Source organism: Budorcas taxicolor, chromosome 2 (assembly GCF_023091745.1).
Source record: "Budorcas taxicolor isolate Tak-1 chromosome 2, Takin1.1, whole genome shotgun sequence".
NCBI classification, from domain to species: domain Eukaryota; kingdom Metazoa; phylum Chordata; class Mammalia; order Artiodactyla; family Bovidae; genus Budorcas; species Budorcas taxicolor.
In genome coordinates, this window is record NC_068911.1 from 3,432,726 (window position 1) to 3,451,728 (window position 19,003).

General features: G+C 60.5%; 1 protein-coding gene across 1 annotated transcript in view; it reads left to right on the forward strand.

Annotated features, from left to right (window-relative positions):
- The window catches only part of SDK1 (sidekick cell adhesion molecule 1), a 723,652-nt gene that overhangs the window by 650,356 nt on the left and 54,293 nt on the right, over nucleotides 1-19,003 (forward strand). Inside the window, exons 26-31 of the mRNA XM_052636011.1 lie at nucleotides 54-169; nucleotides 1,363-1,552; nucleotides 3,447-3,545; nucleotides 12,455-12,649; nucleotides 13,764-13,965; nucleotides 18,020-18,123. Coding sequence (XP_052491971.1) covers nucleotides 54-169; nucleotides 1,363-1,552; nucleotides 3,447-3,545; nucleotides 12,455-12,649; nucleotides 13,764-13,965; nucleotides 18,020-18,123 — 906 coding nt within the window. The remainder of the gene's footprint in view (nucleotides 1-53; nucleotides 170-1,362; nucleotides 1,553-3,446; nucleotides 3,546-12,454; nucleotides 12,650-13,763; nucleotides 13,966-18,019; nucleotides 18,124-19,003) is intronic.

Below are 19,003 nucleotides of genomic sequence, written 5' to 3' on the forward strand. Positions count from 1 at the left end.
TTGTAGAAGCCGTTAGACTTCCAGAGCCAATCTCTTTAACTCATTCCTTGCAGTTCCTTCAGCCGCCCCTGAAAATGTGTCAGCCGAGGCCATCAGCTCCACCCAGATCTTACTGACGTGGGCCTCGGTCCCCGAACCGGACCAAAACGGGCTCATCCTGGGCTACAAGGTACGTGCCCAGGTGACCTTCCCTGCCTGCCTCCCCGGCCCGCGAGCTCGCGTGGCCTGCGCATCACTGGCTGTGGCCTGTTTCCTGGACTTCACCGCCCTCCTCTCATCTCCCTCATCACTGTCTGTGGTGAGGGTCACTCCACCATCGTCACGCGGGCCCACACAAGGCGCTCTGAGCCCGTGTCCTCCCCCTAAGATGGGCGGAACGGCGGCTGCTCCCTCCAGTCGATGGTGGCTGATTTTGTAAAATGCCAAGGGCATGTCCAGAGGCCCCAGCACACGCGTCTGCAGGTGTCACCACCGCCCGTGTCCGTCCTGGGTGCTGCCTCGGCGTCGAGGCTTGGACGCCTCCCGGCTTCTCTGGGAGACCTTTCTGGGCCAGCCCCTCAGAACCCCCCTGTTCTGCTCCATCCGCCCCCAGCAGCAGGACGGGCCTGCCTGGTTTGGCCGTGAGGCCGCGCGTGTCCGATGCGCTACGGCCCTCTCCTGGGCCGCCCGTCTTCAGGATCCCGTTCTCTGTTCCCACCCGTGCTCACGTCCCGCCTCCCCGGGGCATCCTGATCGCTCCCTTCTGGCCCGTTTGGACACAGTGCCCCCAGCCCCACATGGCCGTGCACAGCCCTCCCTCCCGACCCCTGCCCTTCACAGCCTTCCAGCCGCTGCTCCTGCGGGCCAGCTCCCAGGGGGCAAGCTTTGGGAGTGAGGAGCCGGTGGGCTGTGGAGGGGCCGTCTCAGCGCGGTCGCGTCTGCAGTGAGGGCAGTGAACGGCCCCGGGGCGGGGTCTCGGGTTTGGGGGTCCCCAGGTCCTCCGAGGCAGGAGGCCCGCCTCCTAAGGACCATGTAGCCAAGTGGCCGCCAGCTCCTTTTACAAGAACAGGATGTCTCTGTGCTCATGTCGAGCCTTGGTTTTAGGGGCTGCCACTGGGGACCTCAAATCCTGCCAATTACAGCGAGCGTCTGGCTCGCCCAGACGGCCAAGGGCTGGCTCACCGCTGCAGCCACCTTCCAGTCTCCAGGAAATTGCTGCACTTCCCTCCTTCCCCCAAAACGCCAGCGGTTAGGAATTAGATCCCCACGCCCTCAACCGGCTGCCCTGGGGGAGGACCCTGTTCCTCGCCGGGTGGTCCTGAGCCCCCCAGGTCCCTCCTCACACACTGCCTCCCCTCCCTGCCCTTGTGTGTCGCCACTCAGATCCTGTTCCGGGCCAAAGACCTGGACCCCGAGCCCCGGAGCCACGTGGTACGCGGGAACCACACGCAGTCGGCGCTCCTGGCGGGCCTGGGCAAGTTCGTGCTCTACGAGCTCCAGGTGCTGGCCTTCACCCGCATCGGGAACGGGGTCCCCAGCGTGCCCCCCATCCTGGAACGCACCAAAGATGACGGTACGTCCGGGCCATGCCTCCGCCCACCCCCCAGGTTTCCTATCCCCGTCCACACCCTTCGGACGGTGGTCATCTTCAACTTAATTTTCAAAACACTCCTTCTCCCCTCGGTTCAGCAGAGGAAAATGAAGCAAAGTTGTTTTCTGACCACAGAGTGCCCCTATGGCCAGTTTCAGCCACAGTGAGTGTTTACAGGTTGGGGGTGAGCCTGAAAGGCCAGATAGATAGGCCAGGCCAGGACACCTCAGGCCGCTCCTGATGGCATCGGCACAAAGCTGCCAAGCAGCCCTAGGTTCCCTGGGGTGGCCCACTCTCATTTGCATAATAAGATTATTACAAGCCCCCTCAGAGGGGATGTTTGAGGGGCTGGGGTACCCAGGTTCCCAACCCCAGAAACAAATACCTCTTGATGGTTGTCTAAACCCTCAGGCGTGTTTCTCCACCTTGCAGGTGTCAGCCGCCCAAGGTTAGCTCGTGCACACAATCTTTGTTAACCAGACTGTGGCAAATAATCTCCCCTCAAAAAAACCCAGGCTCAGATTCAGCTGAAAGTGAGACACCAAAGATTTTCTTCAGTCTTTTTATTGAGGAAATTAAATCGGCCCAGAACGCGCTCTAACCGCTGAGATGACACCCTCCTCCCCATCTGCTGGGAGACAGGGAGGGAGCTGGGACTCGCCTGGGTCAGAGGAGGTGGTGCCTCAAGCATCGTCCTTCCTCAGGGGGCTGGTCTCAGGGCAGCCAGGGTCTGAAAGGGACCCTGTGACCTGAAGGCCATGTCTTTGCAAAACTGTATGTAGTATCCAGGACCAACCCAATGAACAGTAACAGGGGTGTTTAGTAACGGTTCCTCCAACTTGGGAGGGTATTCTTCCCAAAGCACAGGCAGGGGAGTCGTGGGCTGACGTGTGTTTCCTGCCACAATCGTGATATAAACTTGTTTCTCCTTCCCCTCATTTCATCACGATGCAAGCGATCACCCTTGGGGACAGTGAGGGGCAGAAGCCACGGAAGACAGACCAGACATGAGTTTCCCATTTGTGAGTCGGTCCTGGCATGTGAGCCCGTGGTCTCCTTCCATTTACTTCACCCAAACACAGGGGTCAGAGCACAAGTTCATAATTTAAAACACTGTTCTCAACTGAGTAGCTCGAGGCAAAATTCTGCAGCCCTGGAATGGCTGTAGCACACATCATTTTATCTCTGTATTGATTGCTCCGTGCCTGTTGCCTCTTACCTGGGAAGAGCCAGTTCTTAAGTTCCAACGAGAAGTTCCCACGCTGGCCACACATTTACTAGCTTGCCCATTTAAGTAAATATATTTTGCAGTGTCTACGACCCTATTATTCAGCGGTGCCTGCATACATAGCTAGTTTTTGAATTACTGGTGCACCCGACCATGAAGAAGAACTATTATATTCATTTGTGGACATCGCCTCTTGGTTTTCTGGGACGATGCAGGAGAGGGCTCGTGTGTCTGAGAGAAAGGCCATTGTTGCAGGCATGTTATTTGGTCAGTCACTGTAATCTCCACTGAAAGTTGGGACAGACATGCAGCCACCTTCTTCACCTTTCATCTGCTGTGTGGACGTCCAGACTGGGAGAGGAATCAGCTCAGACTGGCGAGGTCTCCGCTCTGACTTGACGTACCCTGTACCATGCTACTTAGTGGCTGCAGTGGCCAGCTTTCGACAACACTCAGGACTCCCAGTGTGATTCATGAGCGCTACAAAAGTCACCTTCCCAAAACTCAGAGTGATTCACCCATGAGCAGTGTTGTCAGCAGTCGTGACTGTCCTCGGCCGGCCCATAGGACCCTGCAAAACCCCGCCGTGTACCCATGTGACATCCCCAGTGGGTCCTGATTCTCAGGTCTTTTTTTTTTCCCCTTCAGCCCCAGGCCCGCCCGTGAGGCTCGTGTTCCCGGAGGTGAGGCTCACATCTGTGCGGATCGTGTGGCAGCCTCCAGAGGAGCCCAACGGCATTATTCTAGGTAAGGGAGCAGCGGGGACCACAGCTCAGAGAGAAATGACAATTAGATTGATTTCATCCATTTTTATTAGATGTCTAAAAGGTTAAAAAAAAAACAAAAAGTCCCATCCACCGCAGCCCGGCATGTTCTGAGCCGAGAGACCACAGCCCTGTGTCTCCCGCTCAAAGGGGTTCTTCGCAGAATGAAATTTACATTTTGTTCACCCAGAATCTCTCTGTTCACAGTACCATCTGTAATTGACCTTCCCTCTGCTCAGAAATAACCCAGTTATTTTGACGTGTGTTTGGAAAACAGCAGGCTGGCTTTTCACAGAAGATTCCCACGCTGGCCTTGCTCCAAGGTCCCAGAAATGTCTCTCTGCTGCTACAGGGCCTGCACCCAATCCTTCAAGGAAGTTTCCCAAGTGAACTGTGTGCTTGGGTCCCAGGGAAGCAGTTTGCTTTGAACTTGGCATTCGGAGGGCCAGCTCTGATAACTTTGATGAAGAGTCTTAATTTGCCCCAGTTTTCCCAAAGGCAGCAAGTTTTATTTTTAAAGGTCATCAGTCCTTTGATTTGTTCACCCTTTCCCTGTGACAAATCAGGAGCCTCGGATGTGCCAGGCCTCATGTGCAGAGGGGAGGGGAGGGGGGAGGGGAGAGAGGGAAAGATGAGAGCGGGGAGGGGAGGGAGAGGGGGTGTAAGGAGTGAGGAGACGCTGGCGGGGCCGGTCCTCGAGAGGAGACCCCAGGGACACGACTGCGTGGCCTCGATGCGGGGTGCGCGTGCGTGCTCGGTCACCCATTCGTGTCTGCAGCCCACCAGGCTCCTCTGTCCATGGGATTCTCCAGGCAAGAATACCGGCATGTGCTGCCATTTCCTCCTCCAGGGGATCTTCCCACCCCAGGGACTGAACCTGCCTGTCCTGCATCTCGTGCTTTGGCAGGCAGGTTCTTTACCCTGAGCTACCCGGGCAGCCCTCCATGCGGGGAGGTTCTGCAGAATGCCCTGCAGGGCAGCGTCTCCTGGATCAGGGGCTCAGGGCTGGACAGTGTTTTCAGCCTGGAGCTTGAGGATGAGTGTTGGTAAACAAAATATTGGGTCTGCTCGCCCACAGGCAGTAAAGCCAGTCTCCTGACACCGGGCCGTGGAGAAGGCGAGTGCAGCACTTACTGCCGGGCAACAAGCGCAGCATCAGGGCAGCTGACGCTCAAAACGCCCCAGCTCCCCAGTGGGTTTCAGCCGGGTGGGGGGTGTGATCGGCGTGCGCTGTACTGTGGCTGGCAGACAGCGAGATGACAGGCGGGGTCACAGGGGTTAGCCCAGCACGCCTCAGGCTCCGCAGACCTGGGGGCTGTGTGCTCAAGGTCATTCAGTCATCCAGCAGTTACGGCCTCCCCTGCGGTGGGGGTCTCAGCATCTGTGGAAGGACTGAGGGACGGCACACACTCTTCCCGTGTGCTTCAGAGAGGTACCCCAACACAGGACACGTGGAGGGGGCTGTCCCAGGAAGACCCAGAGAGTCTGCTCCGTCACACGGTGGTCTTGAACTGAACGCTGCCTTCCGCCTGCGGGAGCATAAACATCCCTGAGGGGTGTGGGCTGGCTGGGCTGCAAACAGCTGGGAAGGCGTCGAGTGCAGGAGGGGCCAGCGGCCCAGACCTTCCCACCTGGGCCTTCGAGGGCCCAGTGTGTCCCCCGGGGCCAGGCTGGCCCTGAAGTACGGTCCTTCCTCCTCCTCGCCCACCACAGACGCCAAGCACATCTGCTCAGGTTGTAGGTGATTTGACAATCACACCCTAAACCCAAATGGCAGTAAAATGTGCCACTTACACCTGCTCTCCAGGTGAGGACGGTAAGATCTTGTTTGCAAAAGGGTTTCACTTCATTAAAAAAAAAAAAGTTTGAAAATCTGTGCCAAGGGAATCCCCCAAGGACCTTGAGCAGCTGAGGGATGTGATCAGATTTGTCTTCTGGGTAATACCCAGCCGCCGTGAAAGGATGAGCAGCGAGGCAGGTCTTGCTGAGCCCCGGCTTCATCACGACGGGCCCGGGCTCGCTCGCCGCCTGCACAGCTCGGCCCTGGCCTCTGCGGCCCCGGCAGCCGCTGCTGTGTGTGAGGACGGCACCTCTGAGCCAGGTGACCGAGGACCTGCACATTCTGGCCACTAAAACCACGACCATCGTCGAGGAGCCTCTGTTGCTGTGTGCATTTCAGACCGTGTGCAGCTGAGAGGCCCTGCCCGGCTGCTCTCAGGCCCCGGGGCGGGAGTGGTCGTGGAGCTGACGAGGCTCCCGAGGTACCCTGAGCCCTCATGCGGGTAGGGCTGCCCTCCTCTCTGCAGCCTGTCGTGGAAGCAGCAGGACAAACCGTCTGATCACTGCCCACTCCCCGGGGGGGAGCCCCAGCGTGCTGCGGAGCAAGATGCACGTTCGGAGCAGAGATGCGAAGTCCCCCCACCCGGCCCCCCCGGGGGCCACGCACGCACACACACACACCACCTCTGCTGAGACCCAGTGGTCCCGGTTCTGTGATCATCTCCACTGTCTCCGCAGCCCTCCCGAGCCGATGCAAGCCGGTTCTGACAGCAGCACTCCGTGGGAGTGGGCAGAGGAAGGCCTGCCCTCCCCTGTGTCCGCACACACAGACACATGCTCTGCTTTGTGACCGTGACTTTGAGCTGCTTCTCCCAGGACTTCCCTGAAAGCCCAGCAGGGCTCCAGCCTCAGCCAGCACTGGCGGTGACCCTTCCCGAGTCCCCTGCCAGGAAGGACCCCCGTCACCCCCGGGTGCCACTCCTCCTCTGAGAACCACATCAGAGGGCGCCTCCGCCTGCTGCCTCCCCTCCCCACCTGCCTGGGCCGGGCTCTTCTCCTCTTGGCTCCCAAAGCTCCTGCACCCACAGTCACCACACGAATTCCCCGTCCGTAGAAGCTCAGCGGCTCACTTTAGAATCATGTCCCCTACTTTTACTGGTCTTTAACTTTTTCTGATCATGAAAGCAACATGTACAATGATAATTCAGACCACAATGCAGATAATTTAGATACCATTTCACAGTCCTCAGACTTAGAAGTCCTCTGAAGGTCTGATGGTCCCCAGGAGAGGTGAGGAGGTGGGGAGAAGCCTCATGCGCTCTCCCTGAGAGCGCAAGCGCAGCTGCAGAGGGGACAACTGGGGCGGGTGCACCCCAACCCAGCCCCGCCCCCACCCGGCCTTAACGCTGAGAAACCCTCCCTCCTGTTCACAGGACCAAACGCACAAAGAGAGTCACGGCAGACTGCGCTAAATAACAGGAAATTTAGAAAAGAAGCAACTAGAAACAACCCAAATGTCCATCAGTGAGGCAGTGAGAAGGCAAACCATGGGCTATTTGCACAGAGAAATTACAGAGACCGTTAAAGTAACAGACGCGTGCTCCAGGAAGTGCCACCAAAAAGCCTCACAAACATCTGTTGCGGGAAAAACAAGTTGCAAAAGCATCCACACGACCCGAAGATGTCTCTGCACACTTGAAAACTTTGCAGACACGACCCGTTGTCGTATATGGGTACTCCCCTGTGGCGAAGCTGAAGCTCCAGTACCTGATGACTCACTGGGAAAGACCCTGAAGCTGGGAAAGGCTTAAGGCAAAAGGAGAAGAGGGCGGCAGAGGATGAGATGGTTGGACGGCATCACCAATCCAACAGACATGAACTTGGGCAGGCTCCGGGAGACGGAGAGGGACAGGGAGGCCTGGCACGCTGCAGTCCACGCAGAGTGGGACCCGACTGAGCAGCTGAAAAACAGCAACTTCAAAGTCACTAAAGCCGCTTGCTGCCCGCAAGTGGCCGGGGTTCAGAGCCCACCAGGGCCCCTCTGCTCCTGCTCCAGAGTGACTGGCCTCCCCTCCCCTTTGTGTCCCTCTCCCAGATTCTCAGTAAGGCCGCCTGAGGTCCAGTCTCAGGCGTTGCGTACAGCCTGGGCGGGGGGCAGGGGGTGGTTGTAACTCAGCGGCCCCTCTGCTCGGTGCCCAGGAGTCACTTAATCCCTCTGTGCCAGGCTGCCCCCCTCAGGGGGACCGGTGATCAGGCCCCCCAGGCATCGTTCAGGGCGCCGAAAACCCAGAACAGCCAGTGCCGGACGGCACCATCTGGGCGCCGCGGGCCTTCGGCGCCTCCTCCCCGCTCTCGGACCAGAGAGGCCCTCCAAGTCGCTGTGTGTCTGCACTCGGCATTTCTCTGCGTCCATCCCGGGCGAGCTGCGGGACTTCGTTCTCCATCACCCTGGTGGCTCCAGCGGAAGGTTCCTGCTGAGAGGCAGCTTGGGGCCAGGTTACAAGGCGCCGCGAGGTGCTGAGAAGTCTGGGCCCAGATCTCTAGTCCCTGGCGGTCCTTGAAAATCACAAAACCCCAGGTCAGGAGGGGGTCGGCCTCCAAGGCTGTGTAACACAGCTCGCCACCTCCCCCAGCGCCCTCCAGGGCCGTGAGGCGTGTAGTGGCAATTGCAACAAACGTTGTCTGGGTAACCTGTCACCCAGATATTATTACCGCCAGTGCACCGAATTGTAGATGCTGCGGAAAGACGGGAAAACAATTTCTAAAGATTCAGATTGGTGTTCAGGGGGGAGAAAGGAAAACATCTTTTTGCAAGACTCGCTTACGTCCAGGGACCGGCGGCGTGGCCTTCTGAGCACATAAACACCTCTGCGGCGAGAGCTTTTGTAATCTGTATCAAAACATGTTCTTTCATTTCCGAAAGAGATTAACAGCGTGAAATACTGGAGGCGCCTACAGGGAGAAACACTTGCTTATTTGCGTAAATGTTTTACCAGGAGAGCTCGCAGCATTTAGAGCCGTCCTTGGGGGTGGGGGGGAACCACCCGGGAGTGGCCACCCCCCCACCATTGGCTCCACAGTCGCTCAGATGCTGTGAAGCTCCTCGGACCGCGAGGGTCTGTCCCTCCAGACAGGCCGGATCCCCACCTCCACACGGTTAGAAGTCAGGCTGCCCGTGGGGGCCGAACCTTGACCTCGAGCTTCTTATACAGGGTGTGCGGGACTCTGCTGAGAATTCGGGGCTCAGCTGAGTAGGGTCCGTGTTAGCAGAAGCGTGGTTTGCTCCGCTGTTGCGTTTGTCTGCCCCCCAGCCTCACACCGAGAAGCTGTAAAACCAGTGACCCAGGCGGCATCCAGGCTAGGCTGATGCTTGCCACCCTCCCCCCGACCCCCAGGGAGATTCAGCCGCTGTGGGTTCCCTGAGCCAGAAGTCGGCACTGTGGAGCCGTCACCACCCACAGTGCCTGCAGGGGGGTCGGCAGCCCTGTGCCCTCCTCGCAGCCTTGGCCTCAGGGCCCCAGGATGGTCCCTGAACAGACAATGGACAGAACTCTCAAGCGGACACCATTTTTCTACCCAGGAACCACCCAGTCCTTGAAAGGCCTCGCTACCACCTGGGAGGTCTGCCCTCGACTCTCCAGAGTCACTCTGGGGTCTCTTCACTGTCAGCTCCTTTGACCAAGACGCCCCCCACCCCACCCCTGCAAAGGCCCCCCCATCCTTGGCTGCACCTTCTCTGACTCTCCCCCGGCCCCGGCTTCCCCTGCGGATGGCCCGGAACCCGCCCTCCAGCCTGTGGCGCCGCCTCTTTCCCTGCTGGTTCTCTAGACGAGCGACGTGTCCTCATCTTCCGGGTAACTCGAGCTGCTCGGGCTTCTACAGCCCACCGCATTCCCCCGCGTCCTCATGGGCCGCGTGTGGTCGTGCCCCCCTGAATGCCCTTCCGCCGCGGCTGCCCTTGGCCCTCTCCTCTCCACCCGGGGACCCAGATCCCTGTTCCTTTCTCGCACGGCCGCACCCTCTGACCTCCTGTCGCTGAGGCTCAGCTCCTGTTTCTGAGCTTGCTGGACCTGGGATCAGATAACGAGCCTTTTCTGTGCAAACACCTCCGTCCTGCCTTGCTTCCCATCCATGTTCCTGAGTGTGTGGGCCAGCGCTCTGCAGTAGCTCTTGGCTGTTCCTGTACAGAAGGCTCTCTCCTGCTCATTGAGCCCGTGTTGAGGTGCGGTGTGGGCGTCCATCCTCCGGGTCATGGCACTGCAGAACAGGACCTCAGGGACACAGTCCCTCTTCCAGGGCAAAGGACAGGAAGGTGCTCCTGAGTCCAGGGCTGAGGCATTTTCTCCCAGGCGCTCCTTGTGACCTGGATCAGAGACTAGCCCAGGTTTCCTGCGGTTCTCTGAGGTCGCCTGGAGCTCTCGGGGCCCAGGCAGAAACGCCCCCATCAGTCCAAAAGAGAGGGGACAAGGAGTGAGTGAGGGGCCATGTGACGGGGCCCACACGGGCAGGTGGAGGTGAGGTCAAGGGTCACCCCAGGGTCGTGCCCTGAGGGGCGGGGCGGGGAGTAGGGGTGGAGCCTTTGGTGGAGGGCAGACCTCAGCCTACCCGGGAGGCAGTTAGTGGCTCCCGTTTAGATCGCAGCTCACAAAGACGTGCCATTGAACAAAATCTCGCTTTCACCCCAGGATTTTTAACTCCTGCAGCAGATAATCTGAGCAGAGGTGAAACGTGATCAAGAACAAACGATAACAAAAGAGCCTCAGTGACCACATCCAAATCCTCATTAATTCATACTCACTGGGCGGAAGGTGATTTGAATGATCAAGGAGTCTTCATCACACGTGACTCTCTGAAATACAAAGGGACACGTTAAGGGACCACCTGCCGGCTGGTGGGCGCCGTGAGGGGGGTGGGCCCTGGGATGCCTCGTGTTGACTGCACGGCAGTGTCCCCCTGGGGTTCCCCGTGCCTGGGAGGCGCTGGGCAGGTGGTTTCTGCTCCCCCAGCCATCTCAGCTGTAGTCATGCCTGCTCACAAGCTGCAAAAGAAACCTGGTCAGCTCAGATCTACCCAGAAGTTCAGTGTGCACACACAGAGGGCCCAGGCCTCAGAAGTACATATGTTCACCTGTTTTTAATGCAGAGTTCCTTTCTGCCTCTCTGAGGGCAGAGGGTAGGGTTGGAGTCCCTTCTTCAGGAGGCATGGTGTTTCTTCAGTGGCCGAGCTCACTCATCCTGGGGACACGCCTCCCTCTGGAGGTCCTTAAAATATTGTTTGATCACGTTCTTGTTGGTCTGTGTCTGCCTCTGTAGTCTTTGCGCTTGGTCATAAAGTTCGGTTTGTCTTTGCAGAATCAGTTCAGTCGCTCAGTCGTGTCCAACTCTTTGTGACCCCATGAACCGCAGCACACCAGGCCTCCCTGTCCATCACCAACTCTCAGAGTCTACCCAAACTCATGTCCATCAAGTCAGTGATGCCATCCAGCCATCTCATCCTCTGTCATCCCCTTCTCCTCCTGCCCTCAATCTTTCCCAGCATGAGGGTCTTTTCAAATGAGTCAGCTCTTCGCATTACGTGGCCAAAGTATTGGAGTTTCAGCTTCAACATCAGTCCTTCCAATGAACACCCAAGACTGATCTCCTTTAGGATGGACTGGTTGGATCTCCTTGTATTCCAAGGGACTCTCAAGAGTCTTCTCCAACACCACAGTTCAAAAGCATCAATTATTTGCAGAATACCTTTCCTTAATTCCTTGCCATAGTTCAGCTACTTTCGTACGGGGCACAGGCTGACTTTCCTCCGGTGGCCAGGTGGACACAGGGGTCATTGGCTGTGTCCCGTCACAGACCCCCCACCCCCGTGCCCTATGTTACCTGCTGTAGCTTCTGTGGGTGAACCACGTGCCTGCATGGATGGCGCTGCCCGCCCCCTGCGTCTGATCTGCTGGGTGCCCCTCTAAATCTGCTGAACACAGGCCTCACCCTGCGCCTCAGTCTCCTTGCAAATCCCGACAACATACAAATAATAATACAACACGTGAAAGCTGGAGTGGAAGTCCTCAGTTAGAGCTGGTGTAGGAAGGCGGCTGACATCACTCTGGTAGCAGTGGGTGAGCTTCAGGAGAAAGCTGGGGGTTAATAGAGAAGAAATGTAAATGTTTTACGGTGTGACGGGGAGAAAGAGCAATGATGTAACTGATCAGGATGGTGTGACAGGCAAGGGGGAGCTGAGGGAGCAAGGGGGAGGCTGGTGCTCCCACGAAGGGGGCGCACACTGCCGGGCGTGCAGGAGGAGGGCTCCACCCAGGTGGGCATGCTGACCACGTTGCCTTCCTTTTCTAGACACCAGGTGTCCAGGTGTCTCAGAGCTGGGTCTGCAAGTCCTCTGCCGCTTTGGATGCAGGCGGAGGGACCTGGCAGGGCCTGGTCTTCGGGGCGGCCTGGTCCTTAATGACGTGACTTTCAGCAGTCATGGACCCTTGATAATCAGGGCACTCGGAGAGGCGGTCCGAGCTGAGGGCCCACCCGGAGCTAATGAGCAAGCCCCTCCCGCTTCCTTGACTGCGGGGAGCACCGTCCCTGGGGGAGCCCCCCACCCCACCCGCTCATAGCCACGGGGGTGAGGCTTCTGGGGAGCAGGAGCGCTGGGGTGGCAGGAGGAAGAGGGGTATGCAGACAGACAGACAGACAGCAGACACGGGGTCTGAGCACAGGCACCAGCGCCTCCAGGGCGGCTGCTCTGGGGAGAAGGGTGCCCCAGGCAGGGCGACGCTTGCGGGTGGGAGCAGAGCTGCTAGAAGGTGGGGGTGGGGGCAGAGAAGGCATCGCCCTCTGTGCTGCTCCGGAACGTCCTCCGGCCGGGGCCACGGGGAGGAGGCAGCTGTGCTCACGTTGAGTTCTGCAAAGGATGGAGAGGGGGCCTAGCGCCCCGAGGCCCCCTTCATCCCTGGGCCTGGCTTTCCTCTCAAGGGCTCAGCCTGCAGCTCAGACGCCGGCCTGAGAGAGGGAGACAGCGCAGAAACCCGGGGCTTGGTGGGGTGTCCTGGGTGGGGGCTGGGGGCTTCCCTGTGAGGGGGTACGGCTGACCAGCAGTCTTCGTGTCCCGCCCCCCCAGGCTACCAGATCGCCTACCGCCTGGCCAGGAGTAGCCCCAACACCTTCACCACTGTGGAGGTTGGTGCCACCGTGAGGCAGTTCACGGCCACCGAGCTGGCCCCCGAATCCGCGTACGTCTTCCGGCTGTCAGCCAAGACCAGGCAGGGCTGGGGGGAGCCGCTGGAGGCCACGGTCATCACCACTGAGAAGAGAGGTGAGACCCGGAGGCCCGACTCAGTGTCGGCCAGCGGTGGGGAGAGGCCCAGCGTGCCTGGGCAGCGGGTGAGGGGTGAGGGGTGGCTGTGCAAACTGCGAGTTTATTAAGCACCTCCTGGGTCCTTCCTGGAGCTGGACGCACAGCTGGTCCACACAGCCTGACACTCACCGCAGGCCCGCATCCTCAGCCCTGATGTCTGGGGTTCAAGGAGAGAGACTGCCCCTCCTCCCCCTCCCCCTTCTCCCCTTTCCCACCAGAGGTGCCAGAGCCCCCTGCTGGCTCCTCACCCCCACCCCCACCCCCGGGAAGCAGTTAGGCCAGCCTTCCAGCATGGGGAGCAGCAGGGCTGAGTGCCCCCCACCACCACAAGGCAACCGAGAGTCCCAGGCCCTGATCCTTGCCTTCCTCCTCAGAGTCCACGCAGCCCCTTCTGCAGGAGCAGGGAGCGGACAGGTTTGCTCAAGGTTTGGTGTGACTTAGCAGAGTCCACAAGGAGGTGCAGATGTGACCTCCCTCGGGAGCAGCCCTGTTCCCCACCCTCCAGCCCCCAAGTGCCCCTGCCTCCCTGCAGCCCCCATGGCTCAGCGAGGGGCCCAGGAGAACCGGGCCCCTTCCCATGGGCCCAGGAGGGGACTCGGGCTCTCAGGCCGCAGCGTGGGCCTCAGGGAAGGGAGTTAGGTCCGGGCCCCTCGCGGCCATCCCCGGGGGGCTGGCAATCAGCTGCAGCGTCATTTCCCCCCGCACGTCCTGATCGAAACCCGCGCTCATCACGACACACAGCTCAACAGTTACTGCCCCGTGGGGCTTCTCTGTTGCCGTCGATGGGGTGAGGAGCCCGGGCGACAGGCAAGTGACCCCCACTGAGAAACGGGTCCCGGCCCTGCTCCCCGAACCCAGTCCCAACCTCAGAGGCTCAGCGCGGCCCCCAGGCCGCCCACGCCACAACCTTCGTGGTCCCAGGCCCTGGTCGACGTGCAGGGAGCACGAACCAGGGTTAAAGAGGCGCTGGCCCAAAATCGGAAAGTGGGAGAGTGCCCCAGGCAGCCGCCGAGCCCCCCCGGAGCTGCTCGTGGTGCCCCGGCCCTGACCTGGCATCCTCTCTTGGTCGCAGAGCGGCCCGCACCCCCCAGGGAGCTCCAGGTGCCCCAGGCCGACGTGGCGGCACGCAGCCTGTGTCTGCGGTGGGTGCCCGGCAGCGACGGCGCCTCCCCGATCCGGTACTTCACGCTGCAGCTGCGCGAGCTCCCCAGGGGCCAGTGGCAGACCTACTCCTCGTCCATCAGCCACGAGGCCACAGCCTGTGTCGTCGAAAGGTACCGAATGGGCAGGGAGGGCCCTGCCTCGCCCCAGGGGCCCTGCTGGGCGCTCCCCCTGCCGGCTCCCACCCTCCCAGTAGGGAGACCCACACTGCGAGCCCACATCTGCCCTCTGGCCGGCCCTCCCATGCTAGGACCCAGGAGTCCCAGGGCCCACCCCGGCCTCTTCCTGCCTGTCCATCTGAGCTCTGTCCGTCCCCGCCACCCTTGAGCTGCGGGATCTAATGAGGCGATAGGGGCGGAGGCTCCCAGTCCCTGAGGCAGATGGCAGCCCAGCTGCCCCTGGCACCGTGTCACAGGCCAGTGTCATAGTCAGGGAGACAACGCTCCTCTATGCCCCGGTCTGGGTCAGTAAGGCACACCTCTTTCCCCCGCTGCCATCTGTGGCTCCACAGTGATGGTCGACGGCAGGAGCAGGGCCTCCCCTGAGCCAGCCATTTCATGACCACTGGGTGCGGGGAGGCCCTGGGCTCGCTTTGTCCTGATCCCACCTGGCCTCTTCTCTTGGCTGCACCTGCTTTGTGGTGGAGGAGGTGAGGGCTGGGGGGCATTAAGTAGCCTGCCAGCTTCCTCCAGATGGAACTGTCTAGACGGGCAGGCCTGGGGAGTGATGGTCCCCTGGAACAGAAGCCCTGGGCTGCAGGGTTGGTGGTGGTCCAGGGGGGCCCCAGGGAGACGCCCAGCATCACCTGTCCTTCCCCTCAGCCCCGACTCCACGGGTTCACACTCCAGGGTGCCCGGCAGTGGGTACCCCTGTCTTCGTGGGTCTAGAGCCCTCGCCAGGACCTCCTAGGAGGGCAGAGGAGGCCCCGTGCTTGTCTAGCTGACCACGGCTCCTCTCCCAGCTCCCAAGAGCCCCGTGCCGGGTGCTGTGTTACGTTCCCATCCAGTTGGGTGTCCCTCGGGGACAGGGCGGTGACTGCCTGGGCTCCAGTGACGGCTGCTGTGCCCAGCGACCGTGGGCCCTGCTGCTTCCCTGAATGTGCCCTCTCCAGCAGCCTATGGGGAGACGGGAAAGAGAAAGGAATGTTTATTAAGCGCCTGCTGTGTGACCAGACTCCTCGAGGCAGGCTGTGCAACAGAACTTCCCCTGCAAGCGCAGATACCATCACCTCCATTTCCATAAATGAGCCGACTGAGACTCCAGAGAAATTAGACGAAGTGCCCCAGTTAGGAGAGGTGGGGCCGGAATCGGAATTCCCGCTTGGCCCTCTTCAAAGCCGAGGCTGGAGGAGGCCTGGGCGAGTGAACAGAGCAGAGCTGGGGAAATAGGAGGGTTTGTTCCTCCTCCGTTTTTCAGGTGGTCCTGGAAGTTTTGTTGTACTCAGCAGGGAGCGTGGTGGGAGCAAAGGGGCAGGAGGGAGGTGGTGATGGCAAGTGCCCGGGGCAGAGGGTAGACCAGTCGTCCAGGCTCAGTAGCCACAGTTGCGTCTCCAGGACAATGAGCTGGCCACTCTTTTCATGGCTTCTGAGCTGCCCCGTGCCTATTTCCAGGCGCCAGGCAGGGCTTTCCTGCTGAGACAGGAAGTCCTGCAGCTCAGTGACCCACAGGGACAGTCGTGGGTCCTCTGGAGGAGAGGAGCCTGCTCAGCGCAGGGTGAGGCTGGGAGCTCTGATTCCCGGTCCCCTGGCCCCAGCCCGTCCATCTCAGACCAGGGCCCACTCATCCAGCCGTCAAGTCTTCCTTCACTGCCCGTGATGTGCCCCCAACTCCCTGAGACCCCGGAGTTCAGGAAAGAAGGGGTGGTCTTCAGAGGTCTTTGGCCTCAGTTCCCAAAATCCTCAGAGAAGAGCGAAGTGCTAAATGCAATGTGGTAAGTCAGGTGCGCTACCGTGTTCCAAACAGAGTGCCCTAGACGCAGTCCACAGGGTCGCGAAGAGTCCGACATGGCTGAGCAACAGGGCTCGCAGGCACGGGCAGTCGAAGTGCTGCGTCTGAACACGAGGGTCGCTTCCCGGGCCCCCACCATGTCCCCAGCCTGCGCTGACTCTCACGCCCGTCCCCTTTTCAACCCTCCCGAGAAACTTCCGGGGCAGATAACGTCCCCCTGCGTTCGTCCCTCTAGCGAGCGTTCACTCAGCACCGCCTGGCGCCAGGCCTGGCCAGTGGTGGACGAGCATCCCTGCAAGTGTGAGCTCACGGAGAGCCGCTGCGGAGGTCTCGCGTGGGAGGCGGTCTGGCGCGGGAGGAGGTCTGGCGAGAGAGGCGGTCTCGCGTGTGGGGCAGTCTCACGCAGGAGGCGGTCTCGCGCGGGAGGAGGCCTCGGGTGGGGGCGGTCTCGAGTGGGGGCGGTCTCGCGCGGGAGGCGGACTGGCGCGAAGGGGGGACGGTCTGGCGCGGGGGGCGGGGGGGGGGTGCGGCCTCGCGCGGCAGGGGTGCGGCCTCGAGTGGGGGCGGTCTCGCACAGGAGAAGATATGAAAACAGAGGGAGAGGAAAGCTTTCTAATCGCGGCTTCCAAAAACAGTCCTCAGTGTTTCAAGATAGCAGAATCCTTTCTCTAAACGAAGTGTTTCCCAGAAGTGATTACCAACCAGATGGATGAGGAGCTGATTGACGCAGGGGGAGCAGAGACCCTGGATGCCCAGAGGGTTCCTTAGCATTTCAGGGGTTCCTTGGTCCTCAGTTTGAAAGCCACTGGTTTACAGGTCAGGTGAGAAGCGAGAAGGCAGGGTTGGTTTGAGGCAGGAGGGCTGTGCTTAGACCAAGGTGAGGAAAGCTGGAAGCGGTCTGGATTAAGGGACAGGGAGGGGGCACCTAGAATCACTTGGGATGTTTGGGTCCAGGAAACAGAGGGGATGACGGGGCCACCGCCTGAGGCAGAGGGAAGGGGCAGGAGGGGTGCTCATCGGCTCCCCGTAAGCAGGAGTAGCAGCTGCTGCTGAATGGGGTGAGCGGGAAGTGGCCCCAGGGACGCGGTGAAGGTTTGTGTGTCCTTAGCGCGGACGAGTCCATCTGAAGCCTTCGTTGGTGTGGCTCTGCCCTGGGCACATGAGACCCCTGCAGGTCCGGACCACCTGGGTGGGTGGATGGATGGAAGGGAAAGCGGAAGCCCAAAGCGGTGGCACCAAGAAGTGCATTCGTGTCCCTAAAGTCTTGTCCACGGGCCGAGGAGGGACATCATTTCACTGTGGGCAGTTGGCATCATCTTGGTCTTACTTAGGGTTGTTTAAAAGGAGACTTGTCTTCCCACCCCAGCCATTGACCAGTCTCTGCAGAGGGCAGAGGCCTCTGTCCCCTCCTCGTGACCTGGGAATCCTGATGGCTCCACCCTGCAGAGCCGCCCTGAGGGTTAGAGGGGTTTGCGCTGGTCAAAGGCTGGGTACCCTGGCTGGCTTAGTCAGGAGGGAGGAGGCCAGGGCAGACTCCCAGGTCATGGGAGCTGCAGGCAGGACCCCTGGGGAGGGGGAGGGGCGTGGGCAGGAGCTCCAGGTAATCAGTGCCTCTGGAGGAACCCTCCAGCTCCTTCCAGAGCAGCAATTTGTGCATGCACCGAAGTGTCTCTAATTACAGGAGGCAGCTTCCTCCCCCAGGAGCGCTGAGCCTAAGCTCCATCCCCACCGGGAGTTCTGCCCCTCCCTGAATCTCCTGTCCCCCTAGACTGATCATCAAGACAGCGCTGGGGGCTGGGGGCTGCTCCCCAGCAGTCCCGGGCCAGCTCACTGCTGCCTGGAGATGCAGCCCCAGAACGCCCCCTCGTGGGCCCCCCAGGGGATGCAGCCCCAGAATGCCCCCTCCTGGGGCCCCGCCAGCAGGGGGTGCAGCCCCAGAATGCCCCTTCATGGGGGCCCCCCAGCAGGGGGTGCAGCCCCAGAATGCCCCCTCCTGGGGCCCCGCCAGCATGGGGTGCAGCCCCAGAACGCCCCCTCGTAGGCCCCCCAGCAAGGGATGCAGCCCCAGAATGCCCCTTCATGGGGGCCCCCCAGCAGGGGGTGCAGCCCCAGAATGCCCCCTCCTGGGGCCCCGCCAGCAGGGGGTGCAGCCCCAGAACGCCCCCTCCTGGGGGCCCCAGCGGGGGGGGCCCCACGGTCACAGGTCTCTTCTGTGTTCAGGCTGAGGCCCTTCACCTCCTATAAGCTGCGTCTGAAGGCCACCAACGACATTGGGGACAGCGACTTCAGCGCCGAGACAGAGGCGGTCACCACGCTGCAGGATGGTGAGCAACAGGGCCCGCTTCCCGCTGCTGCCTGTGCACCCCGAAACCCGGGCTCCTAGAGAGGCCTGCTCCCGCCTTGAACCAGGAAGAGGTCATCCAAGGGAGCGGAGGAGCAGCCATGGGCAGCGGGGTTCCATTGGCAGTGGGGTTCAATTAGCAGCAGAAGCCGGCGACCCTGCACAGCCCAGGGCTGTAAATCAGACTTCAAGGGCTTCCAAATGGAGGGACGTTTCTTTGATTGGCTTCCAAACCTGACGATCCATTAGCATCCCTGACATTGAATAATTTATAGGGTCATTAAAGATAGATGCCGTGGGGTAGCTGGTTGTAAGAGCTTTCCCCCATTTTTCTCGTTCACAAGCCGTCCTGGTTTTGCCGCTTGACGAATGCACAGTGAAGTGTCAGAGAGACCCCGAAAGCTCCAGGTCCCTCCCCCACCCCTGCTCGGTTCCGCTCAGAGGAACTGGGCCTGCAGATCCCCTGTGAGTTTGTTTGACCATCGGCAGTGAGACCAGGCCCAGAAGGACAGGAAGGCGGGGTCCTCAGGCCCATCCAGCAGACAGGCAGGTGCTCAGGACAGAGTACAGCCGCTGCGTGACGACGCTGAGGCTCGGAGCCCAGGTGGCTGACCTGGACCCTCAGTTCACTGGGAGGTGCTTTGTGACAATCCCCAGGCCTGCTCTGAGTTCCCTGTTCCCCGCTTAACTCAGCGGTGGAGCCGCCTTCAAACCAGCCCATCCCCACGATCACACCAGGCCTCCAGGCTTCAGCTCTGCTCTTCTGTAGCCCGGGGTATCGGGGCCTCCTCCCCTGAGGGACCAGCCGCAGGGTCCAGGGCCTTGCTGGCTCTTGAATTCGCTGAGGTCAGGCCGCCAGGGCC